The sequence below is a fragment of the Spinacia oleracea genome, chromosome 1, assembly GCF_020520425.1.
Source record: "Spinacia oleracea cultivar Varoflay chromosome 1, BTI_SOV_V1, whole genome shotgun sequence".
Taxonomy (NCBI): domain Eukaryota; kingdom Viridiplantae; phylum Streptophyta; class Magnoliopsida; order Caryophyllales; family Amaranthaceae; genus Spinacia; species Spinacia oleracea.
The window spans coordinates 132953483-132965473 of NC_079487.1; the positions used below are offsets into that span (position 1 = coordinate 132953483).

At 35.1% G+C, this 11991-nt stretch overlaps 1 protein-coding gene across 1 annotated transcript; it reads right to left on the reverse strand.

Annotated features, from left to right (window-relative positions):
* Positions 1-5005, reverse strand: LOC110785612 (thioredoxin domain-containing protein PLP3A-like). Its single transcript, XM_021990093.2, has 9 exons — positions 4849-5005; positions 4584-4727; positions 3192-3266; positions 3055-3102; positions 2829-2971; positions 2273-2345; positions 2053-2114; positions 336-433; positions 1-267 (listed from the first exon to the last, which is right to left on the reverse strand). The coding sequence occupies exons 2-9, from the start codon at positions 4665-4667 to the stop codon at positions 161-163; spliced, it is 690 nt and encodes a 229-aa protein (XP_021845785.1). The 5' UTR covers positions 4668-4727; positions 4849-5005; the 3' UTR covers positions 1-160.
* Positions 5006-11991: the final 6986 nt, after the last annotated feature.

Here is an 11991-nt window from a genome sequence, read left to right on the forward strand (position 1 = left end):
TAAACTAAAAAAAATTCTTGGTATTTATGATTTGAAGTTGATTTCCAGAACATATCAACAGCAACGCAACACGGAATATTGCCAATTTACCATAGTAAAATCACAAGGACTTGATAATCAGTACATAATACAGAGGGAGAAAAGGTTGCTCTCTTTCCTTCTATTCTTCATCAGAATCTGAACCAAGGTTCAATGATGATCTGACAGACGTGCGTTTACTTTCAGAATAATCCTCCTCGTCTTCTTTTTCCTTATCCTTGATCATACCTGTAATCAACTGGTCAGACACAGAATAGCAAACACCAAATTAAACAAATTAAACAAAAAATCATTACCTTTCTTGATCAACAGATTTTCCAGTCTCCTCGTAGGGAAATCGTCTTTTCCACCTACATCTTGAAACCCAACTAGTCTATCACCTGCTATTCCTTTCCTGAAACAGGAGATCCAAATTCAGATGCAACAACTTTAAATGTAATTAACTGTGATGCTCAATAACAAATACTGGTGAAACTTCCTTTATTTCATATTTTACCTTCACCCAACATCCTCTTCACAAAGACTGTTATAAGAATTTTCACTTTCTCCTACGCCATTTACCCAAAGAAAAAGAAACTATACCCACAAAAGTGGGTCACTAAGGTAGAAAGGCACATGTTCAGTAAAATAAGGTGAAAAGACAGGGGCGAGCTCTTAATGGGTAGGAAAAAACTTTAAATAATCGAGGGTACAGAAACAAACGCAATTGCTCTATTTCTTTGGGGTTTTCAGGCAAATGAGGCAATGCAGCATGCAGTTGAATGCTCTAATGGCCTGTTTGGGAATGGAGATTTCATTTCAAATGCTGGATTTGGCCCAAATAACATGCTTGGGAATTAAAAAGAATTGTATTTGGATTTGGCTCAAATCCAAGGACATGGAAAAATAAGTTTGGGCCTAGTATTTGAAGTGCAATCTAATTTACTGTCGTTTCAAATCCTTTGAATTGAAGCTTGCTCCATCACTGATTTGCGGCCAACCACCATTCTCTGTCCTCTAAATTCAGTGACTCCATCCCCTCAAAGAAAAAGAAAAAAAAGGTTCAGTCACTCCATCGCTAATTAGCCACCACCAAGAGAACCACCCCGACCTCCACCTCCAACTCCTTATTGCCTCCTCTCAATCTCAATCAATTCTCTCTCCTGTTCACCACTCGTTCTCGCAACCTCTTCGTCGCCTTCTTGCCGTTGCCTTCTCACATCCAGATCGTCGCCACCACCAGGCCCACCACTGACATGTAACTGGATATCGGTGTTGATCCTTCCATCCTCCTTTCCTTGCTTCATGCAATAACGTTTAAAGATTGAAGAAAATCGAAAGAGTTAGGGTTAGGGGTTTTTTCCCCAAATTCGTATGGAACTCCAGTTGATCATTAACAAGGCTGATTTTAATTTTATGTATTTCATTGTTTATTAATCAAATAATTCGATGAACTGACATAATTATTGTTGAATTATTACATTTTTTTCCGATTTTGGACTAGTATTTTTCTAAATCAAATACCTCTTCGCTTCCTTTCCATGAATTACGAGATGGTCGTCCTGTTGTCGTCCCGTTATCGCTTTTAAGGTCAATTGGAAACAACCTCTCTGCAATTGCAGGGGTAAGGTTGCGTACGTCTGACCCCTCTTACCCCGCTTCTTGTGGGAGCCTCTTTGAAGCAATGGGGTAATGATAATGATAATTGACTGGTATCTTTTTCTACTGGCATTAAACACCATTGTTCTTGACTTTTTTTGGGTGTAATATGCTATTTTTAATAATTAGTTTACAAGCAAAGCAGTGCATTAAATTAATTGAAATTCCTTTGATTCCCCAAACAACCTATTTAAATTTGGAATTTTGCATTTGAAATTCTTATGTTTACCAAACACAAATTTTGGAATTGAATTCCAAGATTTCAATTCCAGAAATTGAATTTCATCACTTGAAATGAATTCCATGTTTCCGAATGCAACCTAACTTTTAAATGATAATATAGGATTTGACAGACAGATAAGATGGAAAAGTAACCTGAATAGTATAACGCATGGCAAAGTTTTGATTCCAAGCTTGGATATGAAGAAGGGGGCATTCTGCATTTGGTATACATCGTCAGTTTGTCATTCACAATTCACAGTCATTAGAGACACCAAAACTTAGAGCTCGCAAAGTAAGCAAGCGGCAAGCTGAACAAAAAGAAGGCATGCAACTTCATAAAGTAACACCACTAGAAAAGACTAAGAGAGCTAACCTCCGCATCCAGTTTTAAAAACTTGGTATCAAGGTACTTGGGTGCAAGTGCCTTCAAATGCTTATCCATTATCCTGAAAAAGATAGCAAAAAACTTATTAATTCAATAACCAAACCATGTACACATTTCTGCAAATAGAAACTTGTCAGCTCAGCAAGCTGCATATTTTAACAATGACCGAAACATCAAAATGCTGTATTCCGCTAAGCAGCATTGAAGATGGGGCTTCGCATAATTTTTTTTATTTTCATGGAAAACGAGAACTAGAGGACTCTCTATCCGCTGGTAGAAAACTGCAATAGAGATGCCTGAACACTGTTGTCATACATCTAGACAGTCTGCACTTATTTTAGCATAACCTGTCAAAGTGGATTCTATTCGTCTTCTTTAATCTTACAAGAACCTCCTGTCAGTCTGCCACAACTTAACGATAGCAAGGGGATATTTCATGTCACTGAGATCATGCTAGTGAAGAAAAGGCCTTTAAAATTATTTAATGGCTTCAATAAAACATTTAATATTAATAATTAGATACAATGTAAGATTAGGGTTTTACTTGCATCGATAGAACTCCCGATGGTAGAAATGGCAGATAACTAGTTCGCTCGCAGTAACTTCACCCAAAAAATCCCCTTCAGTTATGTCTCTATATTCTCCATGGCCCTGTTTCTTCATTTCTTGTCGCTTCTCAGCTTCTTTCTGAGAAAATATACCATAGGGCATAGGGTGAATACTTTAAGGACTTTACGTAGCAGAAGCCAATATTGAAGGAGAATTTAAACCTGTAGTGCTGCAATTCTCTCAGCATGTAATCTCTCTAGCTCTGGGTCCTGGTATTACAGAAAGAAACATACAGTCAAGCACTGAAGAATAAGCATAAGAAACATCCAACCAATAAGCAAAGTGTTCTACAACTTACATCCATCAACTCATCAAGATCAATCTCGTCATTAGCTGAACTTGAAGCCTGTGTCTTCTCTTGAACTATCATTTCCTGTAACACCAGTTAAGTGAACTGTTTACATGCCATACAAACATCAAAGAGATGGAGGAACATGAGTTTCCAACTAGCAAACCATCGAGGCTTGATACATTATCCCTAATAAACAAACTGATCAAGGTTGAAAACACAGTATTGAATTTGTCTCTTATATCTGACTATAGGCACGGCACATACTCAACAAACACCAAATCAAAATTTGTCAACAACAGAATTGTTTTAGCATATCCACTTAAATTTGTGCTCTGAAGTAAAACTCTCCAAAATCAGGCCTATCAATTTCAGAACTTGGATGTAAAATTAGAAATCAGAACAGCTAGGAACATCGCTCTTTTAAGAAATTAAGCACAATGCTATCTAGACTATGATAGTATCACACTGCAAAGTACTTCTCTGTTCTTATTTACATGACATAATTATTTAGTTATATTTGCCAATGCATGATTTCAAACATTAATAACTTCAACTATGGATAAGAAAAATTATAGAATGTTGATATTTAAAAAATATTTATTGAGACGAATCTAACAAGACTCCACATGACTATGTTTTTTCTGAAGTATAAATCACAAAAGGAAGTCAAAGGAGCTTGTATGAATAGTGTCCAAAACTCAATTGTGTCATGTAAATAAGAATGGAGGAAGTAATTTTTAGTAACACTAAAAAACAAAGGCAAAACATCATACTCTTTAGATGAGTACCATCCCAGCATTTCGAAAAAACAAATATGTACTTAATTGTTAAAATCCATACTAACTAAACAACAATCGCAAATTAGATCACAGACACATATCCATGGCCATAGTCCACACTTTGAACAACATTCCATGGCTGAACATAATAATTAGTAAAAGCCCTCATGATTTTGAACATACTCCGCCTTTAAAAACCCATGCACATGTTTCTAATTCATGGGCATGTGAATACGACTCTTCATTTCACCTCAAGTACAGTTGAATGCTCGACACTCAGACATTGGTATTGCATCTAGATACCTCATTTTAGGCATAAATCTCAGTAAATGGTCTTGTCTCACACTTGGACACGCACCCATATCTGGTATTTCAAGTAGCGTCTGAGTAACATAGTTCATAGCTACAATGTCCAGTTGAAAATTATAACTACAACCAATATTCCATAAAAAAATTTAAAAAAACCAGGCATTTACTAATTGTTCAAAAATCAAGCTAAAAAAACAACATTTACATGGCCAAGCCTAATTCAATAAAATTCCCACGATTATCACGAATACTACCACCAGCCTTTAATTGAATGACGAACTATGTAAAAGGGCAGAGAGAGTAAAATTACCTTCTGAAGATTGCGAGCAGCAGCAGCCATGACATTGCCCATAGCTAAATTAGAGAAAGTTGATTTCACTGCATCTGGATCCATTTTTTTTGAATTAACTCAAAATCAACTCAATCGGCTTGTGCTCCTATTATGTTTGCGATCCTGAAATTCAAGTTTCAATTTTTTTTGTTAAAATCTAAATCAAATTTCACAAAATAAAATGAGGAACCCTAATTTTTAAGAATGGACAAATAATTTATAGGGAATCAAATGGAAAACGTACTTTGTGATTAGTAGTACAAAGTTCAGATTGAAAGTGCAAATGAGCAATTGTTGAGCTTTAATTTACCGCAGCAATGGCTTTTCCTTTTTCTTTTAAAAAATAAATTATTTTGAGAATTTGAGTTGAAGTTGAAGGGGGTTATTTGGGCTGGGCTTATCTCTAGCTAAGCCCATATCATCTATAGCATAAGCCTAAGTTTGATCTTATTATACAATCATGCACTCATACCCTATCCCGTATCGGGTGGAGCCGGCAAAATCTGATACAACACAACATGGCATGAATCGGACACGAGAAATGCGGTTTAACGGGTTGACTACAATTGAGAATCCGAACAAGAAACTAACTCAACTTAACCCCACCTAGTAAAATAACCAATAACTTTATGCTGTTGGTGGCAAACCCTTAGACAAAGTCAACTTTATTGAACAAACGTGACAGTACGACAAAGAAAAGGAGTTTGTGTCGAGGATTTCTGACCTGTTTAATTAAACGGGTCAACACGACACGACACAACATGTTTAATTAAATAGGTCGAGTTAGTGTTAAGGTTTTTCAACTATTTATATTCGACACGAATACGACCCGACCCGACCCAACTCGATAAACAAAAATGATCATCTGATATTCAGATGCACCTATCTTTAGGGATTCGCGGCATGCGGTTGTCAAATATATTTGGTAGTAAGGGTATGTTGTTCTATCCCAAAGGCCTAAACTGTACCTAGTGAAAATTAAACCCCTAATCTTAAGGTCGACAGATACATTCCCTACCACTAGACCAACCTTACCTGATTAACCAAGTATATTAGGTAATGCGTAACATTACATTTTAAAAGTACATACTTTTGGATGAACAAATGTACATTGGACATGATTTCACGGATAGTAGGTCACCGTCGTATGCCGTTCACCATATAATATTAAAGTTTTGAGGCCATTGATTGAACTTGCATTTTGCTTGCCCCATCATAATCCTGACCCCAAACTTGAGAGAAAGTTAGAGAGTATTCTATGAGTAGTGATTCAATTCTATAACTCTAAAGGAATTATAGACAATTCTATAACCCATCATAAAATCTCTCCATTCATCTAATCCACTATCTTCCATTAACAATCCAACAAACACCAATTTCTATGACCTATATTTCCACTTTCCAGCATCAATATAACTAATTAACAACATTAATAAAATTCAAATTCAAATTTTCTCATTAAAATTCAATAAATCAAAACCAATAAAATTCAATAAATCAAAACCAATAAAATTCAAATCCAAAACACATTAATTAAAATTCAACTTCAAAACCCATTAATTAAAATTCAAAAAAATTCAAAATCATTGTCAATTTACGAATTGCCGTTTTCAGATTATTGAGTCAAACAAACTAAAAATGAATAAACACTAACAAGTAACAATTGTTATAAAATATACTTTGAATTATGAAAAACGAAAATACATAAACTAGATTATGACGAGTTAATCTCTGTACCTTAGGATAATATTAAGCCCCACTATATTGCTGATGAGATTCAAAGTTAATCTACCCCCAGAATTCCCTGATCATAAATGAAATACAGCAAACTCAACCATTCCTATGAACATGCCTTTTGAAATAAGGTTTATAAGCCTTAGTTTTTCGAATTTTGCGCTTAATATTTGTAAGCTTTATTTTCTGTAATTTGATTGAATTTTATTTTGGATCTTTGCTCGAATATCAATTTAGATTTAGTTGGAAAGCCCAACCGCTGCCAAAAGTGGTGTACCGTTTGAAAACCAATACATGGGAGATTATTGAGTATCCGTCTGAAGATAAGGATACAGATAAGGATAAGGATACGAGTTGGGTTAAAAGATTTGGTTCACATAATGTCATGGTTAATAACTCTTTCCACTGGCTGGGCACGAGTGGCAGGTATAATAATAAAGAGATAAAATGCTTTGATTTGTTTTCTGAGAGGTATTACAACAAGCCGCTACTTTTTCCTGAAAAAACGCGGAATTCACCAAGATTGATAATCTTGAAAGGACAATTGGGTTTCGTGACGTCTAAGTTGGATATATGGATATTACAAGATTATAATGACGACAAAACTTGGACTCGTATCTTTCGTAACCCATATGAATCGTCAGGGCTTGTTTTACCTCACGCATTATGGGGCAGTGTTACTCATATTGCTTGCTTAAAAGAAGGGAGCAAGATCATGTTACTAGTTAGGCATAATGGCAAACTGAGAAAATTGTTAATTTGTTGTGATTTAGAAACTCAAGACATAACCAAGTTTGAAATTCCGCGTGGACTACACCAATACAAAGGACGAATATATCGGCTCACGAAAACAAAGGACGAATATATATCTCCTGATTCTGACTGGTTTTTGCCTGCCATACAACCTTGGGTCCAATACAACAAACATATATTGATAAGTTCTACTTTTTCCGTTCTTGAATGTTAGTATTTCTTTCTTTAATTATTGAGTTGTTTTTGTAATTTTTCCAATTCCTGTTATGTTCTTTTACAAATACTTACTCCATAATTTGTTATTTCAATACTCGCGGATTGATTTTATATGCTTAACTAATTGCCCATTGATTTCAAATTCAATACTGCTTGCTCTTTGTCAAAGGCAAGGACTCTTCTCTTTGCATGTTTTCTTTTATCCCTAAGGTTGCATTCCTTGGGTTTAATTTGCTACTGTTTGTCATTTCCTGTATTGGGACTATTGATGTGGTGGCAGATAAGAAAGAAGCGAAGTTGGTGGTAAAGCGGCACAGCATCATCTGAATCAAAATACAAAAAGTAACCCTACTGCATAAGGAAATCTCACATTGAGTTCTCTGAGGCTGGTTTTCTGCTCTTTTGTTGCTTGATCAATTGCATAACTAAGGTACCCATAGGACTAGTATTGTTTTAAAAAAGTTGTTCTGTCTAAGGTTTTGGGGCACCAGAAAGTAGGGATGGCAATGGGTCGGATCTGGATCGAGTCCGATGGATTCAGACCCAGACCTGCTTTTTAAGAGGTGGATCCAGATCCGCTGGGTCTAAAAAAATCAGATCCAGACCCAGATCCACTGGGTCTAAGGTTAGATCTGGGTCCTAAATGGGTCTAAGCGTATTTGTTTTCTAAAAAAATTTGTCTCTCATTTTTCTTATACTAAGTAATTTTTCCGCCCATTTTTTGTATGTAAACGTAACTTTGCTTTAATAAAACCACTAAATATGAAATATTCGTTAATTTTGTTTAGGAAAAATATCATATTAGCCTTGTGATACAATAAGTATTTAAAGTTTCTAATATTATTATTTATGTCACATCAAATAATTTTTAAATAGTTTAGTATCATAAGAATTGAATAAAGTTTAGCACGTAAAGATTGAAATATATTTAAATTTTAATAATTTTTAAAAAAAATTATATATATGGGTCTGTGTGTCGGATCAAGACCGGATCTGAATCTTTAATTCTTGGACCCGTACCCAGACTCGCCCCATTGAATAAAGACCCAGATCCACAGGGTCTAATTTTTATGGATCCAGACCCTTAAAAATGGGCTGGGTCCAACCGGATCTGGGTTGGGTCTTGGACCCATTGGCATCCCTATCAGAAAGTGATCTTTTAATTTATTTATTTTCCTGAATTGGGTTGAATAGGTTCCAGGGATTTGATATGTATTGTTATCGTCACCCAAGCAGAGTTTTAGGAATTAGAAGGGTTGTCCAAGTGAGGGTGAAATTGTTGGGCATGATTGATTGATGATTAGGGATATATTGCTACTGTAGCAAGTGAAGCCATTTCATATTGGGTATTCCTTTAAGAATTAATGGGGGGACATCCTTATATGCAAACTAATTCGTATATTTGTATGAAGCTGTCTGACAACCGGCAACCACATTGCAAGTCAGATTGTGGGACGGTCTATGCTTTTTTTTTTTTTTTCAAATGAGCCACATGGGCAATACAAATTACAAATGGGGACGGGGGAATTCGAACCTGATACCTATTGTACATAAGTCCTCAGTCTTAACCACTAGGCCAAGACATCATTGGTATATGCTTTTTAGTAGTAGTCGTTTTACTGGTACTAGTAAGTAGTAACTGTACTAGCACCCACTGCTCCAATAGACCACAGACACAGTTAATCTTATCACACCACAAGCTTGCTAACTTGCTAAGTGCAGAGGGGCCATTTGGCAATTTTTCCCAATTAGCCTCTAAAACCTTGGAAATCCCATTATTGTCAGCGAAGTTAATTTCGTTGTGGACGGCTACTTAAACGACTAACAGCGGAGTACCTGAGAAACTAGTTGGAGAGGTGGCCCCACAATTAAATTAGTTTTGAATGGGTACTAAAACTATTACAGCTACATGAGAAACTAATGGAGGGATGACCCCTCAATTTAATTAATTGTAATTACTAATTAGCTATTAATACCATTAAAAGCTTGGGAAATATGCTTATGTGGTTCTCCCACTGAAGATGAGGTCTTACAGTTTGCCACTTTGCCAGATTGTAAATGATGTATTTAATTTTTATCTATTTACCTCTTTTAGTTCTTTACCTAAGCTTTTCGTCACTTCATCTTCAATTGGATACAAATACTGCCGTAACAAACACCAATGTGATCAGACAAGGTAAACTTTGTTCAACCACTGCTCAATTTAATGATTGGGGGTATGTGGATTTGTTTTGTGTGTTTTACGAGGAAAGCCATTTGTGAGCATTTGTTTTTCCCAATTATTATGTTTATATGATTAAGAAATGAAGTAAAGACAGTTAACAACTTTAATAAATGATACTTCACAATGATTAAATTATACTACTGTTTAATAGTCTGAAAAGTACCAATTGTCTGTTGGTTCAGTGGTGATTGGGGCTGAACTTGGTAGGGAGAACTCGTGTTCGATCCCCCGCAACAACAATTGGGAGGGGACTGGAACCTATCCACCCAGAACTCGCCCCGAATCCGGATTAGCCCTTAAGGGTGAACCGGGTGCTAACATCAAAAAAAAAAATAGTCTGAAAAGTTTCAATCATTATTTGTGGTGTCTTAATTATTTTCTGAGAAGATTTTAGCAAGTTGAATATCTATGTAGTTGAAAAGAGAAGCTATACTAACAAGCTTCTCAAATAAGCTAGTTTATTTTTTTGGTTGTTAGAGTCAACCAAAAAATAACTCCCATTAATTAAAGTTAGCTTCATTTTTCATAAAACATATAACAATCTTAGTTGTTAAACGATCTGTAATATGCACAACCATATATAAAATAAACGTATTGCGTGGATAGAAAATGTCACATAATTGTTAAAATAAAGATTTGTCAAATTCTATCTAACCAGTATGTTTCCTGGTATATGGTTGAGTATATTACAAATCGTTTAACACTAGGTTACTTTATTTTTTATGAAAAAATAAGCTAACTTAATTGGGGGGTTGGCAATAATAGCAATTTAATTTTTGGTTGACTCAAACAACATAAACACCCAATCTATCTATCTATCTATTACTCCCTCCGTTTCTTTTTGTTGTATCCGTTTCCATTTTAAGCGTTTCATATTGTTGTATCCATTTAGAATCTATTCTATTTTTGGACCTACATTTTATCCTAAAATACCCTTATATTTCCATCTAATTACCAAAGCACCTAAAGATTCTACCCATATTCCCACTTAATTTTCCCCACCCTTAATATTTAATTCTTTTCCCCTTCCCCATATACCCACTCTCTCACCTCCTTTATCACCCATCATTATCACTCCTCTCTCTTACCTTATTTCTTTATTATTTTCTCACTCCTTTATTTATTATAATCTCTTACCCCCAATCATTTCTCTTACACCCAATCATTACACTTATACCCATACAAACCAATATTCCAATTTTCTTAAAAACCACACCAGATTCCAAATGGATACATAAAAAAGAAACGGAGGGAGTACTATATACTAAAAGATACACCGGTATTGACGCGTGTCACGTCCTGATGAGTTCTTACCCATTTCCCACTAACTATATTACGGAGTAAAAAAAAAAAAACCACTATCAACTAACATCCATTAAATTAATAAGTCAATTCAAGCGTATTAAATTCCGCATCGGTCAAACCGCTACGAGTATTAAGGGACGGAGGGAGTAACACAATGAAATTGAAGGTAGGGCAGAATCTTGATATTTGCAAAGTTTGGATACTCAAAAAGTTCATGAATAACGTCCTCTAATTACTAAAAAACCAACACATTGCCCCTCTTGTATCCCTTCCTACTCAAAACGCGAAATTTGGTGGTACCAATTTTTAATTTTTTTAAAAAAGATGGTAGTTCTTGAAAACTTGGTCCTCCGTAAATTTCTAGGTGGAACCACCACAGTTTCACTAACTTTTAAATGAACTTGGTTCATATATACTAAATTTATTGTGGACCATGCCTTAAAAAAGAGTTAATAATTTAATTCTAATTTATTTTGACATATTTATTAGAATTATTATAAAAAAATGTATCAAATAATACACATCAACCTTCTCCTTTTTGCTTTTCACTTTATTCTAGTTTTCCTTAATCTCGGTTTGAGCTCGAAGAACTCTTATCAATGCTAAATCGATTATGATTCTTAAGCTCGAAGTGAGTTCGAACTCGAGTTTGAACTCAGTTAAACTTAAACAAACCGAGCATAGTCATGTTAGAGTTCGACTCGATTCTCCATCTTTGAAATGCTCCTAGTTAAGTTCGATAATAACATAACCTTTATTGTAAGATACTACATCCTACTCTAACTCAGTGACAGTGGTCTAGACAAGAGGTCCTTGAGCTAGAGAGGCCCTAGAGAATGTGAAACATGCGGTCTCTTTACTGCAACTCCTATTTTCAACTAATTATTACTATACGTAGTAGATCAACAATAGACTATTACAAAAATAAATTGGATTAATGGGCAATGGGGGCCATTGGTAAAGTGGGTGGGTGACACATGAAGTCATTGTCAAAGTCATTTCAAATTAGATAAACTGGTGATCTTGACAATATAATGGTGTTTGTCATGTGTTTTCTCCATTCTTTAAAAATCGTTCTATTTTACAGTTGTCTTTTTAAATTTGTACGGAGTATCATATAACGTAGTATAAATTAAAATCAGTATTTTACTCTCA

Coding starts and splice junctions, on each gene's coding strand:
- LOC110785612 (XM_021990093.2), bottom strand. CDS start 4,667: ATGGATCCAGATGCAGTGAAATCAACTTTCTCTAATTTAGCTATGGGC. Junction 2,972..3,054: donor AGAGAATTGCAGCACTACAG/GTTTAAATTCTC, acceptor ATATTTTCTCAG/AAAGAAGCTGAGAAGCGACA. Junction 434..2,052: donor CCATGCGTTATACTATTCAG/GTTACTTTTCCA, acceptor CTCCTGTTTCAG/GAAAGGAATAGCAGGTGATA.